General features: G+C 40.4%; 1 protein-coding gene across 1 annotated transcript in view; it reads left to right on the top strand.

Annotated features, from left to right (window-relative positions):
• gpr158b (G protein-coupled receptor 158b) overlaps nt 1-23,639 on the top strand; it is a 72,584-nt gene continuing 48,945 nt past the window's right edge. The window contains exons 1-2 of the mRNA XM_079349407.1: nt 1-1,449; nt 10,369-10,474. Of these exons, the coding sequence (XP_079205533.1) occupies nt 596-1,449; nt 10,369-10,474 (960 nt within the window). The 5' untranslated portion in view covers nt 1-595. The remainder of the gene's footprint in view (nt 1,450-10,368; nt 10,475-23,639) is intronic.

Below are 23,639 nucleotides of genomic sequence, written 5' to 3'. Positions count from 1 at the left end.
CACCATCATCTTCAACACCTCCTTCGCTGTTCTTCCCACGGGCGCGATACTTTCAGCACCGGACAGCGCCCGTCTTTCCCACGCTCCGCCCACCTCTAGCTGACAGGCAGTGAGAAACAACCACACACGCTGCTGGGCCACACTTCAGGTGGCCTATTACGCGTTTTTACTGGGAGGGAGGAAACTTCAGGCACAATTTGCTCCCCTGCTCGTCATCTAGCTCTCTCTCACATGGATTTATCCGGGAGGGAGTAAGAAGAGACCGTGCGCGCGCGGTTCTAACGTCGCTTCACGTGAATGGATGGCGGACTGATGAGGAGTCATTGTTGTTTTTTCTACGAGTTAGGAGGCTTACAGGCTGCGTGGGCATTTTTGACTCACATAAACGGAGAAGACGACGAAGAAAACAGCGAAAGACGGGAAGTGGAATCTTTTTAGAGCGATTATGGATTTGAAATTTAGAATGTTCTCTGGATTTGGCATCTGTAAGTGTATCTAATCCATAAAAAAAGAACAAATATAGAGGTTTGGTTATGCAAGCCTTACTTTGCAAAGTGCCCCCGGTTTCATCTCTGCGCCTTTAAAGAGGAACATTATGGCTCTCCTGGTGGTTCCGCTGCTCCTGCACGCGGGGCTCGTTTTGGGCTCAAACTATGGGTACGTGGAGTGGTCTGACAACGACCGAGAAGATAAGAACCCACAAGTCTTCAGCACTCAAAACATCAACAGGGAGCCGCCCCACCACCCGACCTACTATCCTCCTGTACCGGCAACAGAGCGCGCGGTGGTGGCGCACAAAATTGAGGAGGACCTCCCGCGGGTCGTGACCGCTTTCTTACACACCGGGGACTCTTCCGCGCTCCGGCAGGTCAACTGCTCACGTAGATACGAGCTGAGCAGCCTGCGAGGTGGCCTGCACGTCGCCTCCCACTACTCCCTGCATAGCATCCTGGACACCGTAGCGCACGCGACAAACTTCCTGAACATGATCCTGCAGGCCAACAGGTCCCGTGAGCAGACCCTACGCAGGGACATCCTCTGGTACCACGCGCTGGTACAGAGCATCCTAGAGGGGGATCCCAAAATCCACAGAGCTGTTGTCACTTTCCACGAGGACGCGCCGACTCCAGGACCGCATGTTTTCCTTCAGGCGACCAGAACTGAGAAAGAGGTGGTTCTGCAGGATTTATCCAGCTCTGCGCACCGTCACCTGAAGAGCAGGAGCCCGGAGTTCGAGTGGTATAACGAATTCAGAGACCGAAGGAGACCACAGATGCACAGGAGACTCCCGGAAGCAGCCCAGAGTGGAGGTTACCTCCTGGAGAAAAACCAGATTAAGTGGTCCGCTCCGTACCTGGAGTGCGAGCACGGGGCGTTTGTGCCTCACTGGCTTCTCACCTTGTCTGCAGGTTTCTATGGACTGAAGAGCAACTCTGCCCCGGAGTTCAGGTGAGAGGAAGTGCACGTTTGTGTTTGTGTTAGAGTCAATGTGAGCAACAGAGGCAAAGCATGCAGACAAAGATAGTTTTTCACAAGTTTTGTCACTTCACTATTTGTCTCTAAAATGAAAAGTTGGATTTCATGTGGCGTTTTTGTGTTCCACAGTTTTAAGACGTCACTTGAGAAATCAATCACTTAGAAATAGGTTTCGATATTTGTCTCAATATTGTCAAAACTATCGGAGGTTAACCATTCAGTACATTCATCTTATATATGCAAAAGCTCCCTTAAAAAAAGTACTTTTTAGCTTAATTATTTTGAAAAGAAAGCTTACCAAAACAGTGCTAAAATAATCAAATATAGCAAACTGTCAGTAATAAGTGTTTTTTCTACTAATTGTATAATTAGTTCTATGTGTTGAAGAAGTACTCTTTTTTCGCCACTTGGAAAAATGTGTTATTGTTAGTTATTATTTTTTTCATAAATGTCAATAATGTTATCAAAATCAACCCAAATTATTTATTGTAGACATCAATTCAAGAAATTCCCATTTCCATTTGATTGACAATATTCACCATGAAACTAGAATATAGATCCTGATCATCTGCTGCCTTGATGCTGTTAACAGATGGTGTAAAAGAGACTTCACAGACGCAGGTATAGACTCTTCTCATTTAAAATGCTCGCCTGTCAAAGCACAGCTGTGAATCTCCACTGCTGCATCCCTCCATCTAATGAACACAGCAGGCTTTACACAGTGTTTGTGGGTGAAGGGATCTAAACAAGCTGGCTTTGGTATGAGTTTGGGTAGCCGTGAGGTGCACAAAATCACCCTTGGATCTCATATTTCAAGGCTGCAGTCCAAGAGTGTGTGGAGAAGATCAATTAAATCATGAATAAACAATGAATGATCACTAACTGCATTAGAAGCAACTGTGAATGGCAGGTGCATTAATGCTCTACATCTGTATGGATACATCACAAATAAAGCTCAGAAAATCTGACAAGAAAGAGTTTGCCCTTGATGCCAAAAAACGCCTTCGTACTTACACCTACAAAAAAACGTTTATTTAAATCTTCCACTGCAGTTGGGGACAAAACAAATGTGACGTTTCATTTGGATGACGCTGAAATGTTGGCTGCAGGGAGTTAGGTGAGACCAGATGTGTTGGCACCCTGTTTACTTGTCCCTGAGCAAAAAAGTTGTATCAATAACTTCTTCATGGACACTCACTTTAAGGTTCTGATGTGGCCTTGAGTCACTCAGGACATTTTTAGGAAATACAATGCAATTGTTGTCATCCCTAACCTATATAAATAATAAAAATATCCACTGTGAAATCACCCGTTGGTTTATGAGTGCCTTTTTGAAGTGTTAAGTTCAGCATTTTGGCCGTCAGCTTTTTTTGGCCATAGTGCAAAGTCATCAATGCTAAACAATCTGACCTCATGGCAAACTTAGATGCTTGATAATGAGCTCATTGTGGTCGTAGCTAACTGGAATAGCAACATGTCAGGCTGCCCTCTCAGTTACCCACATCTCCACAGAGAGAGATAGGGGCGGGTAAATGACGAATAACAGCTCATCTCTTTAACATACCGTCTTCTCTGTGGGGAAATGCCAACAACATCCTTGATTCCTTGCACATGTCCCATGAATAAATTAGTGTATGATAAACACTGAACACGCTTACAGGCAAGGAACATGAGTGGAGAGAAGCAGCAGAGAGAGACCTAAAACATCGATCAATACAGTGCTCGGATTGCAATCAAGCAGCACTGACATCTTAGACAGCCTATCATTAAAATAAACCAAACATCAAGCCATAATAATGTCCTATAATTGCCTTTAAAAAGAATCCTGAAAGTCACTAGAAACATCAGTGAAGCTATACGGTTAATTTTAATCCCTGAATGTAAAGAAATGGAAGGATTCATAGTGGAGTGTCGTCGCTACAGTCCGACAGAAGACTGAAAACCAAACAGGCTATCCAAACCAAAGGAAATCTTTTCTGTTGTCGAGAAGTCTTAAAAAGATCTGCCCTACAAACAGCCACACATGGTCCGAACAATAGGGGAGGGGAGGTGGTGCCCTAAAGGACAGGTTGTTGCTGAAGAACATTTCCGTTTTGGTATGAGAGACTGGTGTTAAAAGGTGGGAAACCTACAGGACATCTACTCCGAAAGACCCAAAGTTAATTGTATAAAATTGAAATCCCTTCAAGGTTTCATTAACAGAAAATCAAGGTATAGAGACCTAAACTGTCCTCTGACATGTTTATTTCTAGTGTAAAGTTTGGCATTTTAATACTGGGCTTAATAGTGATGGACTTCTCTTTTAAGCCACCCTCTAGTGGCTGTTTGAGGAATCTTATTGGTCAGAACTTCTGAGCCTCTGAGGTGGCTGCATGTTGTTGAGTGACAAAGACTAAAGAAAAGAATATCTTCATGATTTTAGATTGTAGCTTACATAGAAAATAATTTGTTGCACATGTTTTAATAGTGGACTATTTAATTTGCTAGAGCTCATACAGTTCTTGCTTTTGATGTTCTGTTGGTCTCTAAATTGACTTACTGCGGTCTGGGATGTTTCCTGTCTGAAATCATCAACATGGAGTAATGATACATGAGATGACAAAAAGCTCTATGCACTTGTGACAGTTGACTTAAGCATATGATGTGCAGTTTTATTAAATTAATTCAGTGTTTCCAAAAAGCAGCCAGCCAGCCAGAAGACTTTGAGATTATTTTGTTCGTTTTCCAAAGTAATGTAGCTTGGCATTTGTTGGAAACACTTTGAATGTCAGCAGTGGAAGACGAATGAGAATGAAACAGAATGAAATGGTTGTTTAAGACCAGAGTGGCTCATGTAATAAGGCTCACTCCCTAATTGAGTAAAGATATTGGCAGTAACTTCACATTCAGACACAAGCTGTTGTCCTCCTCACTCTCCTTCTTGTATTGTGAGTCGGGGTCTGCAGCTTTTGTATGGCTTCTTCACTCATCCCTATCCTGTGATAAGGTTTCCAAAAATAGAAAGTTGTATAGCTTTGGTCAGTAAAGTATAAGCTAGTGTAGATGATGGGGTCACCATGTTTTCTTCTTTCTACCTCAAAGCAGCTGTTTCTCATATTTTCTCACTGCCCATCCAACCCAGATTCACTTTTTTATGAACCATGACACTTTTCACATGTTCATACAGTTGTATGCCTAAAAAGAAGGGCGCTTGGTCAGATTGGTCTGTTTACCCATGATCCAATGTTCTGCATCTTTAAGCCCTCTGTCTCAATGTGTTAACCACGGCTGACTCAGCTAAACTCAAAACATGAAAGCAAACAGCTAATTAGAAGTCCATGCATAACTTGGGTACTTTTCTTGCTTGCCTCCTGGTGTAATTTCTGTATGTATGTATGTATGTATGTATGTATGTATGTATGTATGGGGAAATCCAAATTTGTGAATGCAGCAGGTGATCATTGCGCAGATACCATGCGTGTTTCAGAAGGGTGTCATTACATTTACATCACTCTACCTTGTGAGTGACGTGTGTATAATGCTTGTGTAAAGGCATTTCATACTCTTCCGCTCCTCAGTATGTTCTCCTATGTTCTTTTGATACTGAGGACACATTATATAACATGTAGCATTGATTTTAAGGCAAAAACTGCTATTTATATTGTCGAACTTTAATTAGCCTATCATGTTTGATACCTTGTTAATTAAAAATACTATTCTTTTCATGTCATGTCTCTGCTCTGACAGGGAATAGTTCAGACTGTGAGGGACAAGTGTGAAAAACATCTTTGAAAAATTTCATTGGGCAGGCTGTCCTGTACTTTTGGAGAAGCTTTCAGGAGCGACAGCTTCAGTCTGACATTCTTACAAAGTACCTAACTTCCATTCAGCCTCAGCTTTACTTTGCTGCTAATGTGAGCTTGCTTATACACTAAAACAATAAAAAAAAAAACATCATCAAAATAACTGTGTGACATCAGCAAGTCATTCTTAGCATATTAATATTAGCATGATGCGCAAGCATCTTGTTCATACAGCCTGACAGAGCTGCTAGCGTGGCTGTAGGCCCCTTTCCTTTCTGTTCTTGACATCAATACGTTTCCAACAATGCAGGAGAGAGCAGGTGTAATAAATCCACATCTACCTTGTGCTGGGGAACAATGAAGCACTTATGATGAATGTGTATTGAGTTCTAAGAAGCTTTTCATTGCCATTGATCTGTGATAGCAGCTTGCAAAGTCTCAACCTTGACTGTCATTTCTTTACAAAAACGCTTCAGTGTTTTTTAATTTGTAATGGCTTAAAGAAGTATGTCTGTCCACACTTGACATTTGTGTCTACCTCCACAGATGGCACCTATCTCTTTGTTTTTTCTACTGCTCTGTCAAGCCTCGACCTGTAAACATACACTTGTTCTGTCAGTCAGTGGTACTAACACTTCTGCCTCCCTATCTTTTTCCTTGGTCATCTACTTGGTCAGAGAGCTGGTGGTGAAAGCCTCTCCATGGCGGTTTGTTCCACTTGCGAGTGGCCAGATAAAGGTGTTAGTCCCATCCACTGAACCACAGAGGAAAAAAGGATAAGGGACATATAAGAGTGCATGAATTTTCAGGCTGTTTGATGGTGGGGTAATTTGGCCAGAGAGGTTTAAATCAAAGAAGAGTAAGCAGCCTTTACTTGTGAACGTAACAAGCAGAGAGAGAAAGTGAGGAGCTGGGTTTGGCACAACATGGCTTTACGACAACAACTGAAAAGATCTCATCCAAGTTAAAATTCTCCTCAAATGCTGCAGTGACTATCTTCACACAGCTGCCATTTGCCCTGAAAAGCTCCAAAGCTGATATGATATAGTTTGTGTTTCAGGTTGTAAGTTGTATGAATATGGTATTTGATATAGCAGCTTTATTTTACCATTTCTGAATTGACGAGAAAGAGAAGAACATTTCAAATCTGGATGGATATGTAGATATTTTTTAAGTAAAAACAACATCCTTCTAAGTCAATTTGCTACAGTCTGACACAGTTAATGTTAGCAGAAAACACTTGATAATATTACCATTAGCTACAACATTTGAAGCTAATATTAAAAATAGTTAGGCTATTGACTTTACCAGCTAAGATAATGGGCTAGAAATTAACTTTCTAGATAATGAGTAGAAATGTTCTGTCAATGTATGCTAGCTAGTACTTTCTACATTGTGAGTATAATTTAAGCTAACAATTTATTTTCAATCTAAAGAATCGGTAGGAATTTTCATTCTAGCCAATATTACCTTATGTTGGCTAGACATTCACTTTCTTGTTAATGTTTAAATGTATTTGTCGTTAAAACAATCTAAAGATAAACTTTTTAAACCTTGACATCTAAGGAAGCTCAATTGTACTTAAATGTATTGTGAGCTATACTGTAGTCAAGTCAAGTGTATTTGTTTAGCACATTTAAAAACTGCTTCAGCTGAACAAAGTGCTTTACAGTGCATAAAAATCAGAACCAAAGAAAAAAATATATATACAGATGTAACTGTAGTTAGTTAGAAATTTTAATAGACTATATCTTTATTCCTTTTGCTATAGAAGCAAACAACATTTCAACAGCTCTGAGAAAGAAAGATATGAGAAAGGGAGGGCAAAACATTCCTCGCTAATGTTCACAAGAGAGAGATTAATCGTTGTCTAATGGTAGCTCAGTTATGAATAGCCTACTCTATATTGTTTTTTCTTGAGAAAAGGACTTGATTTTCAATATTAATTGTCTTTTCAGTTAAAATGCAATTGAGAATTGGGTGAATAAAAATGACAATATCAGCATGTCCAATATCATAAAGCATAGGCTACTGTGTTCATATGGGAAACTGAAGTAAGACAGACAGACAGACAGACAGACAGACAGACAGACAGACAGACAGACAGACAGACAGACTGGAACTGTCTAAATTCATTCATCTCAAGCGGCTCCTATGTTTTGCTGAGATGTCTCAGTTTTCAAGCTGAAAGAAAACAAGATTTCGTTCTGACTTTCTGCCACATGTCTGTATTGTTACTGAACAGTAACATGAGGGACCAACAACATAAGCTGTCCTTTAAGATTCAGAGCCAAACCAGGAGTGCTGCTACCTGCCATAGATATTATGAAACTAAACTTTCTAAATTATTTCTCATAGGGATAGAGGCATAAATCTACTCTTATTATGAACAAATCCCACAAAGACACCCACACACGATGAATTTATCCCTCTATCAATTGTTGTTTGTCGTGCCAAATCCTATTCCTCTCAGACGGCGCTTCATTGTTCTCCAGAAACTATTAAAAACACATTAATGAGCCCCTTTATTCCCCGAGGTGACATGTCCCTTCATTATGATGAACCCGGTAGATGACTGTAATAGACTGTAGTTTGTTCTACAGCTTTAAACATTCACTAATACATGTGAAACTATGTATATGTAGAAAAAAAAGTCCTGTATCAATTCAGCATTTAACTATAACTATAAAAAACCACAGCCAAATGGCTTTTTGTCAAAAGAACAATGGGCCATAGATAGATAGATAGATAGATGGATAGATAGATAAATACTTTATTGATCCCGAAGGAAATTCAAGTTTTGATATTCACAATTTTTTCACATATTCACAGTAGTTTTGATATTCACAGTTGATATTCATCAACTGTTCTTAAGACTAAATATTTTCTTACATCCCACGTACAAACTTTTGAAGATGATTCTGGGATTCATCAATGTTTTCTTCCATGGGATTTGTTAAGAACAGACTTTACAAATGCGTTGAAGACCCCTCTTGCACACATTTGAGTTCTGACCGGCTTGGGCAAAATGAATGGTTATTTCATTTCATTTCATTTATTGTCCACGGAGTGGAAATTTGTCTTTTGTCAAGCAGAACACCAACAATAACAACAGCACTTACACACAGACATCTTCAGGGCAAAAGGCAGGACAGCAATGACAGCTACATTACAACACATCAATGGGACATGGTGTTAAGTGCCCCAATTGCATTGGGAATAAAGGAATTTTTGAATTATTGCATTTTATGTACATCTTGTGTAATATTATCAGAGGCGCTGCTTGTCAACAGACAAGACAGGCAACTGCTTGGGGTCCCACACCAGTAGGGGGCCCCAAAGCAGTGACCATGCAGGTCCACATTTTGCAACGACGATAGGAAACCTCCCCAAAGGGGCCCCATCGGTCAGCACTCATCTCGTTACCCTGCTGAGTAAGGTTGGAGCCGCCCCTTAATTGATTTTTCTAGGGCCTCAACAGGCTTTAGAATCGCCACTGAATATTATAGGAGTTACATCACTATATTTGTTTTCATAATGAAATCTTCTGATGAGAAAACAATTTCATAGAGGTGTTGGTACAAATGTCTGATCTTTTTGGAGGTTGCAGTTTGTGCTGCAATGAAATTGTATTGTTACATTCAAAGTTTTTTGTATTATTTTGCCTCACTACAGATCATCAATTTCAGCAGGCAGAATAACAGAATCACCTCATATAGTGCAATCCAGCAGCCCAGCAGAGAGATGTCTTATCATCATTTCAGGATGTTTCTTTTGGGCATCTGCCGCAAAGAGTCCAATCTTTACTCTGCTTGTTCTACACAAATATCTTCATCTTCAGCTGCTGTGTCTGCTATTTTTTCTAGTGCATTGCTAGCTTTGTATGTTTTCCTGTTTGGCATTGAGCTGGAACAGTACAGTTTAATTTTCGAGTCCTTTCACTGAAAACTATTCTGCCCTACAGACACATTTCAACCACCTGGCAATAAAAACTGGCAAGCGTGTTGGAAATATCCTGAGTCAACTACTTGTGAAGCCGTTGCCACATGTTCTTTTTCTTAAATAATATATAGCCAACTCACCATTAACAGTACCCAAATAAATATTGTGCTTATTTATACCAGTGGGAGAGCTGACGTTCCATGTTGAGGCTTCAGGCCTCGTCATTCGGATAGGAGGTCATGGGACCCTTTAGGGAGTGGCCCCCTGTGATTAACAAATACACTGCAAGTAACACACTGCAACAACGAAAGAGACAAAGAAGTATACATCCTTACAGCTAAATGTGGTGACCTCTGCATTTCTAAAACAACACAACATTGGTCAAAATGAAAAGGACCAAAAAAACACAAAGCCATTATGTTGATGTTTTAATGTGGATTACTTTTGAACAACCGTTTCTGCATTTTAGTGCTTCTATAATGTCCAGCAGATAAAACTAACTCTTGTTAAATAAAGAACTTCCACTTTTCTTCTGTGTCTTTATGTCTCTACCTCTATCTACTCTTCTCTCTCTCTTCATTAAATCAAACATCACTTTTAATTTCCTTCCCTTTTTTCAATCCACTTCCTCAATTTCTCTCTATTACCATCCTCTATTTCCTTCTTCTTAATCTCTTGACCTCACTCCCTCTGAGAATCACTCCTCCTGTCCTTCTTCATTTTCTACTTTCATTCTGGTTTTTCTCTTTTTCCCTCTTCTGCTCCTTCATTCTCTCCCTCACACGCATTTGTTTAACTTCTCGACTCTTTCCCTTTTAACCTCTTCTAACTTCTCCAACATAACTGTCCTTCATTTTTCCTATTTCTCATCATGCCTTTCCCATATATTAAGTCTTTCTTTTATTTTTATCCTCCATGTGGTTATCATTTCTCTAAATCTACTTATTCTGCATTTTCCATTTTTACTGTTTCATACTTTGCCATGCACCCATCTCATTAAATCCTGCTTCCTTTTCAAATCAATTATTGAATCTTCTGCCCCTCGCTTCACTTTCTGTGACTCGTCTCAAATGTTGCATCTTTTCTCATGATTTCTCTTACTTCTCATACTTTTCCCTCTAAACTCTGTTTTACTTCCTTCCCTCTTTTCCTCTCCTATTCTCTGCAGGGGGGTCGTTCGAGTGGATGTGAACCTGCAGGATGTGGACATTGATCAGTGCTCCACCAGTGGCTGGTTTGCAGGGACTCATCGCTGTAATCTCACCAGTATGGAAGTAAGTCCGTTCTACCATAGACTTGTGTTTTCAAACCTTCAGCAGTAACCACAAAAAAGTATTTTTTTTCAAGTGTTTTGTCCCTACTTATTGTTGAACCATATTTAGATACGTCTTTTCATCATCTCCTCTTAATATGCAGTCCTAAAATGATAAGGTGTGTTATTTTTAGAGTTCTTTAAAAGGAATATGTTTAAATGACCACAATGACAGGAACATACTAATATTGAGCAGGTATTGTTTGTTTGGTTTAGACTTGTTTAAATCCAACAGCTCTGTTAGGCTGTGCTTTGGCATATTGTTGGTCTAAGCTACATTTTAATTTGAATTCTTTTTTTATTTGAAATTTTAAAATTCAAAACTTTATTAATCCCTGAGGGAAATTCGGGTTTGCACTCTGTTTTTTTAGGGAAATGCATCACACAGATGCACAAATAGGACCTGTGGACATGCATACATAAATATTAACGCCACATAATGCTATGCAGGATTTTGGGGTTCAGCGCCTTGCTCAAGGCCACCTTGGCAGTGCGTGAGAAGTGCCCTGGTACCTCTCCAGCTACCAGAACAACCTCCGTATTTTGGTCCGCACCGGGACTTGAACCAATGACCCTCCGGTTCCCGACCCAGGTCCCTACGGACTGAGTTACTGCCGCCCCAGTGGAAACCCTCTTACATGATCTGAGAATAGTGTGTGTTTTCAGACACTTTCAGTCTGGACCAAGTGAAAACAGTCCAGTCGCCACGGTGCTAACATTGCTACTTAGTGACCCATAGATTGTTGACATCATGACATAGTAAACGGTGTGAAAAGAGTGTATGTGAGTTTGTGTATGTGTGCTGCAGGCTGCTTGTCTTTGTTGATGAGTCTTAGTAATAGTGATTTATGTGAGTAAGTGTCTACAGTGTTCATACCTGTGTGAGAGCTGAGCTGGAACTGACAGCAGCCATTCATCATGTTTGTTAGTGCTTCTGAGTACTCTTTGCTTTTGTGTGCATGTGTGTGTTTGTCAGTGTGTGTGTGTGTGTGTGTGTGTGTGTGCGTTCCATGCCTTCCTCATGGCATTGCCGATGCGTTAGTTTGTCGGTGATGAATTACAGAAAGCCTCTCCTGACTCCAGCATGGGAGTGAAGCTGCTCAGGCTTGCGTGGCATGTCGCTGGCCATATGATGTATAATAAATGCAGTGCAATGGATTGCTGCGAGATGTGGTGAATAATTGACCATGCTTTTTGTCTGTGTGCCGGCCCCCTTTCTGTGTGTCGAGGGGTAAAACTACTGAAGAAGAACAGGAGGGGTCCATGTCTGTCTTGATCTACTGTTTCCTCCATATCATCCATTCATTGTGAGTTACTCTCCCCTGGCTGCTGTTTGTGGTAACCTGGTTGGTGATGATTGTACAGTACTATGTTAAGGTCTGTATGGTCTGTGTGTGTGTGTCAGCGACAGCCCACCAAGGCCATCCTGTCAACTTCAGTGAAACATGTTTATTTTGGTTCACATTGGATGCATGTGTTAAGGTTTTCCTTTTAATCTCCATGCAAATGTTTCCTTCAAACTGCTTATATTCTGTAAATAACATTAATCCTGAACATGCAGCACAATGACAGGACATTTTTAAAGGATGATTACACAGCTTACCGCTCATTACTCATCTCCTCTCATGATTTCTCATGATTTCTTTCAACTCCAGTCAGTGACGTCTTGAGTCTTCACTATCATTTTATTTCAGATAGAGCAATATAAGCACGAAAACAACCCAGTAAATGACATTATATGTTACAAATGTGTTGTCAAAGGGGACAAGTATTGGCTATCTATTTCCAATAATATAACCTATTTTGTCCTTTAAAGGATGATTGAATGCTGTGGTAAGATGAACAAAGCTATCGATGTATTTTGCAGGATGAGTTTAGAAATATCAGCTTTCCTCAGCATGTGTAAGGTTGGTCTGAAATGAAACAGAAGGAAGTTCAAGAGGTTTACTGCTCAGAGGAAGAGGTTGAAAAATAACATTTTTGCATGATAAAGCTCTTAAAAAATTACAAAAGTAATAATAATAGAACTGAAGTGAAAGAATCTTAAATTGGTCACCTTGTCATGCTCAGCCTGAATGCTGTCCTTGTTGAAATTGAAGACAGAAGAAGCAGTCGAATGATAAAGTAAACAATATGTTTTTATGATTTAATTCAAAACACTGTTAGAATTCACACAATACATAAGTGTTTAAAGCTCCTGCTCTTCGCTGGTTATGATAAGACTGGAATCTATATAAACGGATCTTGAATCACAAAAGCAAATGTGATTATCAGTGTAAAGATTTGCTATTTCCAAATACACAATATTTAATGATTGAAATATGGTATGTACGTCTTTTACAGCAAATATTCTCTGAGATATATGTACATTATGCTGATAGATGGAAACAGGGTAATATTTTTTCTTCTTGATCAAATCAGCAATCCGAAAAGGTGCAGCTTTGTCTTGGTAATTAAGTTAGACACAAACCGGATACCAGGATACATGCTGAAGAAAAAAAATCCTCCATATTAAGACACTGCAGAGTGCGTATCGATGACAACTGTGGTTCATGAAAAATGCTTAAAACGATTCAGCTACAAATTACTGTGTTAACATGCTTATGCAAAGCAGGTCTAACCTGTTCACCTCATCAGTTTAGCTTGATAGCATGTTCTTTTTTGTAAAATAGCTCTTAACCAAGTAGCAACCTCTCATCTTCAAAAATGATGCCAAAGCAGAATTGCAAAATCCTGTTGTTCTGTTCCATTTGAGGCTAGCTCCATGAAAAAAGACATTACAGTAGAAGTACCGTAAATTCCGGACTATAAGCCGCTACTTTTTTCTCACACTTCGAGCACTGCGGCTTCTACTCCGGTGCGGCTAATGCATGGATTTTTTATGGGGGACAATGAGCTTCTGCAAAAAAAAAACTTTTGACTTCGTCACGTCGGATCTTAATATCAGTCATTTTGCGCTTCATGCACGCACCCTCATCATGGAAAACACACGGAGAAATACATATGATGCAGCTTTCAAGTTAAAGGCGATCGACCTGGCTGTCAAAGAAGCTAACAGAGCTGCTGCACGTTAAGATGACACTGACAGCGACAACAGAGACTGAGGAAGTGAGTAATGAAGTCATTCTGAGGCAGTGAATGGATGGACTTTTTCTTGTGAAATGTATTACGGTCATCTTTTTCATCAGCCGTGTTACAGACACCGTCGGCTAGGCTTCGTATTGTAACGGTTCATGTTGTAAAGTCAGTAGTTGATAATGTGTTCATAATTCCGATTATGTGGAGAGTCAGTGAATGCACCAGCGAGAACGTGTTGAGTGGCTGTATGAGAGAACGCTGGGGGGAGAGAGTTGGATTGTTACGGCAAGTTATGTGTTGCTCTCTGCTGTAAACGGCGTGGTCACGGCCGACAGTGATCGGGTTATTAAAAGTTATTATTTGAACGCTCTCGTCGTCCTTTAACGTCCGTACGGACGCTACAGTATTTGCGGATGTTACCGGTAGCCTACGTCTGTGTAAATAGCTCTTGTTATAGCGTGGACACCTGCGGCTTATAATCAAGTGCGGCTTATATATGTACAAATACATTTATTTACTTATTTTTAGCCGGTGCGGCTTATATCCAGGTGCGCTCAATAGTACGGAATTTACGGTATATTAGTCTGCTATTGACATCGAGCACACACTGTATAGGGATTAGTGTTTTAAAAACGTTATCCTTAAGCGCATAGCTGACATGATTGACAGGTGGCTCAAACCTGACTTAAAGTTAGGCTGAGTCAGTATTCAGCATGGCGGCTGATGAGCTTCCGGAGCCCCCTGCAATGACATCACTCAAGCTTCGTCTATTAACATTTACAGTTTAAACACTGTTTACAATCAAATGTGGGGGCTAAATATGGTAAATAAACAGCAGGCTTTTGTTTCCCTGTTTGTGTCTGTTTCGGTTTTTGATCCCAGCCTGGAACAAAATGTGGATAATTAAATGTAAGGATATGAAAGTTTAAACATCATTGACATTTTTATCTCTTTTACCTCAACATTGATGTGTTGGCATCTCAGTTTTCTTGTTGCAGTTGAAGTCTTCCAACAGAATAATTTCTCAATACAACACACACCTATTACAATCTTTAAGAAAAAACCTTCATTAAGGAACAGAAGAAGTTCATTTCTCTTAGGTAGTTGTTACAAGCCTTGAAAATATCTTCTGTGTCCACAATTCAGATTAAAAACAGTTTATTTCTTAATCTCTCTAAACATGTTTTGTGTGTGTGCAATAGGCCGTAGAAAGTCACTGTGAGGATTATTGTTTTCCACATCAAACACAAACACACCCTGAGGCTTTGTCTCACAGAGAACAGATAATAAGAAAACAGTCTGATGTGCCTGAGCTTCATGTGTTCTGTCGTTACAGTTCTCTTCTTATTGTAACTGTGATAAGATGGTTCAGATGGCTTTTTTATGGCGTTTCCTTTACTTCATGGAAAAGAGCCAATTTTAAGCCCATTTTCTTTTTTTTTTCCCAAAGGCAGGAAAGCAACCTGAGGAGGTAATGTGTCAGAATTATCCCTCAGTCTAAATCTCACTACAACGAAGCATCACTCACTGAAAGTTGAATCTGAGATGCAAAGAATCCATTTAGTACTGAAATAGGGGGCAAAACAACACGTTCTTAACACCTGAATGTGAGCCAGCTGCTGCTTATTTTGTATACAGCTTTCACATTATGACATTAGGTTTAAAATGACGAAAGATTAATTACCACATAAAAGTGTAGTATGCTATTTGTAGAATGCTATTTGACAATTTAAATAAAAATATGTCTCCTAATGTGACGAGTGGGTAAGCTACAACCCCCAGCTGGAATTAGATATGCATTTCTTTCTTCTGGTTCAAATGTCAGAAATGTCAGAAATCGGGGTGAGAGAGGGAGAGAGAGAGAGAGAGACAGAGAGAAAGAGAGAGAGGGAGAGAGAGAGAGACAGAGAGAAGGAGAGAGAGAGAGAGAGAGAAAGAGAGAGACAGAGAGAAAGAGAGAGAGAGAGAGACAGAGAGAAAGAGAGAGACAGAGAGAGAGAGACAGAGAGAGAGAGAAGGAGAGAGAGACAGAGAGAAAGAGAGAGAGACAGAGAGAGAGAGAGAGAGAAAGAGAGAGAGAGAGAGAGAGACAGAGAGAAAGAGGGAGAGAGAGAGAGAGAGACAGAGAGAGAGAGAGACAGAGAGAGAGAGAGACAGAGAGAAAGAGAGAGAGGGAGAGAGAGAGAGGGAGAGTTTACAGTTATCTCTAAGATTCATTCTAATATTTATACAAATGGTAATGGATGTAAGGCTGATATAAATAGCTGTAGTAAACATTATATGGCACGCTTAGGAACATAGGACTATTGTTTGTTTAAGTAACATAGGGCTTTAGGAAAGTTAAAATATTTTAAAATGTTGGGTGCAATCAAATGTTATGTTTGTCTGATGGCTGAAGGAAAGAGTGTACAAGACCTACGGACGTTTATAAACTGAACACATAGTAATGATCAGAAGACAAATCCCCTTAAAAGCACTAAAATATCCCTCAAAGTAAGAGTTGTGTTTCTAGAACTGATTTCTTGCATTGGGTTGAGGATCACTTTTCGACTTCCCCGTTGTCCTCTTCGTCTTCTTCTGTCTTTTTTTGTCGTCTTCTTCTTTAACGCCAACTCTGTTGTCTTGATCTTCTTCATCCTCTTCTTCTTTGCCTTCTTTTTCTGGTCTGCCCGGATACAACAAGGCAGAAGACGAAGGTAGAACGTGTCACTATGAACCAAATACAAGACTTCATGCATTATGGATACTCAGTGGTAGGGGAAGCATCTTACATAAGTAGCCACTGCTTATATAATTAGACGGGGACTTGAGGAGTGATCACTGTGGAAGCTTTCTGACTGGATGAATCAGAGTTGATTTTTTTTTCTGTGTGTTTGCTTTTTGAGTTGAAGTTAGCATCAATATGTTTGCAGTTTGTTTGCATATGTGTGTGCACTGTATGTGTGTTTTCTCTCTTTTCCTGCCATATGAAACGTGCCGCTGGAGATAAGGGGCTTCAAAGGCAGAGCTCTGCTAATGAGTGTAAACTGCTGTGACAGCCGAGCAGGGTTACCCCCTCTGTGTCTCCCATTGCTCTCTCTCTCTCTCTCTCTCTCTCTCTCTCTCTCTCTCTACTCAATCAGCTACACTTCCTCCTCTCCTTCACCAGCTCTTTTACTGTTAGCCTACTCTGTTTTCATGGCTATTCATACTCTCCAAAATGTCCCTCTTTCTTAAGTCATCAGTCCCTCTCTGTCTCCTTTTCACACTCTGGTTCTCCATGTGTTGCCTTTTCAATCACCCTTAGCTCCTTTTCTTTCTCTACTTAAAGCCAATTAGCTGCTCTAAGGAGGGCAGCAAGACAACCAAGAAATAATCATTCACTGCTATTTGACATCCTTAAACATTAAATCATCATTTCATCTGACCAAGCTATAATCGTGAAATCCTCCTCATTATCTTATCCTACTTTAGAAACATCCTTATTTGCTCTAATCCGCGACCTCGGCTGTTAGCAGTGCAGTTTCACTGCAGCGCTCACACTCTCTGCCCCCCTCATTTGTGGATGTAGACACAGGAAAAGCACCATTTGACAATGAAAAAATACCATTATTTCTGGCTGCAGCTTGTGATGTTTGAGACCCTTCTATTGTGAAAGTCCAATCATCTGGACAAGAGGCCTTTTCTGCCCTGCTGCAAGAAGAACCAGGCTACTGCTCTGCAGACTTGCGCTGAATCCTGCGAAATAAAGGGCATAAATTAAATATTTGTTGATGCCGTGCTGTGCCGCTTTTGCAGTCCTTATCCTCTTTTGCACCTTGCAGAGAAAGAAAAGGATTTGCGCTTCCAACGTTGCTGTAAATACTGTATGTCAGGAGGGATATCCAGCTACACAAAGCCTGTGCAGAATGTAAGTAGTAATGGATATTTAGGTTGAAGGAATACTCTGAAGTGTCATTCTGAATTTGTCAGAGAAGCAGGCACTCTCAAGAAAGACTTGTTTTCTTATCCAGCATGTAAAAAAACCCCTGTAACTTGAAGAGCAGAGCAGACAAAATATAACCAGTTCTGCTCTGTCTTTCCCTGTTTCACTCTCCTCTTTGTGTTTTGTTCTGCCAGAGGCTCTCTGTCTCTCCTCTGGGAGCTTGAAGCTCCACTGCTAGAGCAGGACGAAGTGTTTCAAGACTTTGAGTGTGTGTACAGCAACTGGCACAGCATGAAGGTGTGTGTTTGTCTGTCTTTTAAGGTTCCCCCCCTCTCACCTTTCATCATCAAAGAGACCATTAGCGGTTGCATTCACAGGAAAGGTCAGAGTAAGGTAAATAAAACCTTAAATTAAAAAGTTGAACAGTGCAGCTTTGGAAATGTAATAGTCTGTCCCTGTGGCTGTACGTTTTTCTTATTATATTCAAAAACATGTCTGCTCTCCTCAGGAGGCTGCAGGGAACGGAGCAAGAGATGAAACTGTGTCTTAGCATACATCCCGTGTGCTCCTACACACCTCCACGACTGTAACACTTACCTTTTTTTTTTTTTATACAAACGAGCCAACTTGGTAAAACATATACACACCACAGCAAGGCGTTATGTTCTTCTTATACTGAACATTTAAACACTGCGCAGACTGCAACAAAGTGTTTTTAATGGGGGCTGTGAAAAATCTAAATCTATTCAACAGAAGCACACATGGAGCACAGAACTGTTTTTATCTAAACAGACCTTTATTAATATGAAAACCACGTCAATATTAAAACAACATACAAGTTTAATGCAATGCTTTGTTTTATCACTTGCTCTCACTATTGGTGGACTGACCATAAACAATTTTTATTAAAAAGGGACTTTGGTAATACTTCTCCTTTCCTTCATAAAACATTCAGAGGGCAGATTCTGCAGATAAAAGCCTCCTCTTGTGGGGCTTTCCTGTCAAAGTTTAAGCTAAATAACAGTGTTTATGAATTGTACTATTAATCTTGAGTGACAAGAAGTTATTGGATGGAATTACATTGTGACACTCAATGATGCCTGATGAATAACAACGTGACTTAAAGGAGCAGGAGCTCATGTGTAGTTTTGGTGAGATGTATGATGAGCTGGATCTTTGACATCTGATATCCAAAGTAAGAATACCCTAAAGGGTAATTCCACCAAATCAGACTACAACCTGCACAACCTGTGGCGCAAGAAGTTTTTAAAAAATAGATCACAAGGAAGGTGAAACACTTCATGTTGCATTCTGCTGCCTCCAATCGTGGTTTCTGTCCTTGGTAACAGTTTGAGTCCCCCTCTTTGAGACCATCGGCTACTCTGGGAACGACTAACTGCTGTCTGCTTTGAAATTTAGGAAGTAAGATTGGAAAGCAAGTTGTCGTCGAGAGATTACATAATAGCAGATTGTTAGTTGATCTCTGTTTAAAGACATTCAGTTTAGCTTATACTATGTAACATGAGAGCCAATGGCCTTTGGAATTGAGTTATGGCTGATGTGTATCTCTCACTCTCTACAAAGACTGATGCTGAAACTCTACTGGATGATGCTCCTTATTCTCCAGAAGGGAAATGGATAATGTCAGAAAACAAAATACAGTCCTGCAGCTCCTCTGTAAAAAGAAATCAGCTTCACACCAGCTTGTCCGTCACAGATCTGTTCTGGGTCCTCTCTAATTTAAGATGTCCAATTAGTCCAGACTCTGTCAGGGAGGGTAGGTCATTTTTTTTCAGATACACTTTTTCAGATTTTGTTTGAAATTGTCTTTAGGTCCTGACAGTAATTAATAATTTATGTCCTTTGAAAAAAAATCTGTCATCCGTAGCAGTTGTAAACACATAAAAACTTCGACCAATGTCGGCACTCGACCACGTTTTATAAACCAATCAAGCCTCTCTACCCCATGCATGCGTGAGCCCACAATCAAAGCATGAACTGAAATCTGCTTCTGAACAAATGTAGTGCATGTAAGTGACGGGCTTCAAGAGTCAGAAGATGCATGAACATGAAAAACATTTGTGATTAGCTGCTACAATAATGTTTTTTTTCTCGATCTGTATACAAAATGGAACAATGTCATGTTGTTTGAATGGGAACTTCTTGGCATCAGGTTGTTTTGCATGGAGCCTTAAAGGAATGAACACTGATTCCAAGCCCTATAGGAAGGGTCCCAAAAAGTGGGACCGTACGGATCGGTTATTTGGGAATCTTTCCCGGGATTAGTCCATGGAAACGCAGCAAATGCGCGCCGTACCGAGACGAACTGAGCCGGACCGCTTGGTGGAAACGGGGCTTAAGTAGACTTGTACTTTCCAAAACTTGTTTTGGAAATGTTCTTTGAATGTAATTTTTCTTGACCCAATTTGGAAACTGGAATTCGGGTATCTTAATCGCTTCTTCTATGATGTTTACCTCTTTTTCTGAAACCAGTCTTTGTAGTTGCGACTAAGTTCTGCTGATTTAACTCATTATCTGACACAGCTCTTTAAAGCCTGCTCTGGCTCTTTCTTTATATCTGACAAACGCTATACTCTAACATTAAACTGTTGAAAGATATTAAAAAACACCCAATGTGAATTGGACATGCATTTAAAGTTTTGTGACAAAATCAAAGCTATCTGGTGAATACGCTCTGCAGAACTTTAAGAACTGTCTGGTATTCTTAGATCTTAAATTAGGATGATGACTCATACATTGAACATACAGTGAGGAAGGAGAGCAGAAGGACAAGGAGTTATATAGGATGAAGACGAGGACGAGACAGGCCAGCGGGCGGGGGGGGGGGGGGGGGGGGGAGTGACATCAGAGAGGGACAGTCGTCAAGGAGGAATCATCCTCCACTGAGAAACACTATTCACTCTCTAATCTGTTGCCTGCAGCTCAGTGGCTGCCACTGTGAAATGTAAGAGGCTGTCTAGTCGGCAGCAGCAGTTGGATCTTAATTGAGTGAGGCCTCCCAGTCGAGTCTACGCAGGGAGCTGGGGAGCTGGAGACCACCCACCCAGATGTGTGAGCGAGGATGTTGAGGCTTCATCTCACAAGTCTTTTAGTGCCAAGTGGGACTTCAATTATATGTTTGACAATTTTCCAAAAGCTGCACAGCCAGCCGGCGGTGACATTTTCAGCATTTTGCAACTTTACCAACCTTTGATTTATTAATAATAACCCAACATTTCCTCATTTACCTTCCCATCCCCTTTTCCCTTCGATAATGTCATTTAAAGACCAACATTATCCTTCCCGGTGACTCCATCTCCAGTCACGGCACTGTAACCACAACAAGCAACCAATCAATAACTCTTTATATGTCACTCTTATTGCTTCTTCGATTGATGGAGAAATTCCAGACAGGTTTCAGTCCAAGGTCTCCTCTCCTCAGACATGCTTTGTTTCAGTGTTTGAACGTCCCATGAAACGGCAGTCAGAGGCGGAGCCCGGGGGACGGAGTGATTGTAATGCTTTTAGGGTTTAATGCTTTCAGTGTATTTATAGATCTCTCAGGGACGCCGAGTGCTCTAACCCTCCCTCGCTACTTCATTTTCGCTCCCTTCAACTCCCCTCTTACTATTATGTTCACAGTTTTTCATCGAGTTGTAGGGTGAAAATCCTGTAACGGGAAACGCAGGTTGTAGTCCAAACATAAGGGGTGTACATTGGAGAGGTACAGATAAGTCATGTTTGCTTTTAATTCTTCATCAGTCTATGAAGGATTTGTATTCACTTACTCTGAGATTATTCCACATAGAGTGTGATAGCAAGTGATCTGTTATGTGGCACTATGCTATAGAGCCTCTGATAATACCAGACTACCGGTATATGTAATATGTACATTATCATACCTTAGGTTCAGTGAGAAGTACTATGATTTTCTCTGTGAGAAAGTATACTTGGTTTTTCTCTGTTGAATCCTGACAGAGGCCTTCGCACACTCGGAGAAGGAGGAGGAAAGGTGGAGAGAGAACTGAAGGAACGACACAATTCATCAGAAGCTTTACAGAAGCTTTCTTGTGTTACTTACTTACTGTATATCATCAACCATTTCTAACGGTGTTACATCAGTAAGTTACTTTTACTCTACATGGCCAGCTCAGTGATTGTAACTTCATTCGACGAAAGCTTACCATCTTCAGCGGCCTCTGGCTTACAGAAAACGTGTGTGCTGCAGATGAAGGTACTCACGGTAAACAAACAGCAGCACATTCTCTCTGTTGTGTCTGTATATGTGACCAAAGCAATAACAAGCACTGGGATGAGTTTCTGCCGACAGCAGATATGTTCATTTCAAATCTGTCATTAAGTGTCTACTTAAAAGCGTCCTGCTAGTTTATCTGACAGCAGTAGCGTCGCCTGTAGCTTGTACAATTTTACATGCAGGGACACAAACTCTGCATGCAGACGGTCACTTCTCTGACAACTCTTGGCGACAGACAGACATTTATTGGTAATTAGCCCTTGAAACAAGAAAATGTATGGTTTATGTTTGCATCAAATGACACAAAAGCTGCAGCGTGACATCGCACAATATTGAATGTGACTTCTGCACATGCACACATCGCATCACAAAGCTTTAGTGCACATCATTCTTGGATCTTGTGTGCATGCTAAATTTTAGTATGAATTTTTTGCGCTGTTTAGCATCATTCTCTGTAGGGAACTGACTCTCATGCACAAACCAGTGAATCCAAAATAATAATAATAATAATAATAATAATAATAATAATAATAACATTTAAAAAACCCACTGATTGTAGTCGTAGAAGACCACAATGCAACACAAACTCTAGAATGACGGAGATTCAACTATTATGCCGCTGCCATAACAGTTTGCTTTGTTTCGTCCCAAGTTTCCTCCTAAAAAATAGAAAAAAAACGCTCCAGAGCTGGACGACCAGCAGCATACAGTATGCCAGGAGGGATGTACAGCAAGGGATGTGTTGCCTTTGAAGTGAAACTTGGGCATTTTTTAGTTTTTTAGAGATTATGAAAGTTAGCTCTGTTGTGTTTATTTTGGTGTTAAAAGATTAAACCAAAGATGAAAGGGCAAAAACTTAAAAAGCCAAAAAACAGCAATCCCCATTTGACCTGAATTAAAAAAGGCCCAATGTTATAAAGGAAATAAACATGTTCATGTACAAAGACAGTCATCTTTTTTACATTTGTCTTTTTCAGCAGTTTTTGCCTTTATTGGACAGATAGACTCTCTGCATTGGACTGCAGAGAGACAAGACATGTTGGGAGGAGAGAGTAAAGGGAAGACACGCAGCAAAGAACCGAGACTGGATTCAAACCTACGGCAGCTCCAATGAGGACTGTTGTGTCATATAACTCACATGTATGATGGTAGCTTTGAGTGACAGGCTGATACTGCTGGCTTTCTGCTAGACATCAACACACTGACTGAGTGTCCAAGAAGTCTGTGCTCCAGCTTTTCCATCGAGTGACATACTTGGATTGATATGTTTATGGTTTTACCGTACACTTGTTTTTTCATTGGCCAGTGAGATTCAGGATTTGTTGTTGGCGCTCCCTGAAAGGTTAACTTCACGAAGCTGTGAATTGTGCCTTTGTGGAAATGATCTTTTCACCTTTTGATTTAAAAGTTATCTTTATTTCTGGGTTTCTGTGAGAGCTTTGTAGGCAGCATGAAGAAGGGGTAAGAAGTTGAGAAAATGAATGACTGAACAAATGACGGGTTAAAAAACAAGACAGGGTTTCTTTCCTTTGTTTTTGTGAGTGTGCTTGCACCCGGAGAAAAAGGGCATCTTATAAACGTAAAGTGATTGTAAAAATCTTTAGAGCACTGCATTGTATAGTGCAAAAATGACCACAAACTTCTCCCTTCAAATTAGCATTTAAATGGTAAAATGCCTCTGATGAACTACACGGGTCTAAGAAACTGCAGGGATCAGGTCTTGGCTCTTTAATAAAAACGCTCGCTCTCCCCTGCGTGTCCTTTCTTTAAAGATAAGTCTTTCACTTTAGCTTTCTGTGATTGACAATGCAACCTTGAACCCTGTCAGTCAAGTCTTATGGAAAGTGGAATTAAACTCCACCACAGCGTCCAAAGTAAGGTCCAATTATA

Source organism: Symphodus melops, assembly GCF_947650265.1.
Source record: "Symphodus melops genome assembly, chromosome: 7".
NCBI classification, from domain to species: domain Eukaryota; kingdom Metazoa; phylum Chordata; class Actinopteri; order Labriformes; family Labridae; genus Symphodus; species Symphodus melops.
The sequence above is the reverse complement of the archived record's forward strand: the minus strand, read 5'-3'. Positions and strand labels throughout refer to the sequence as shown.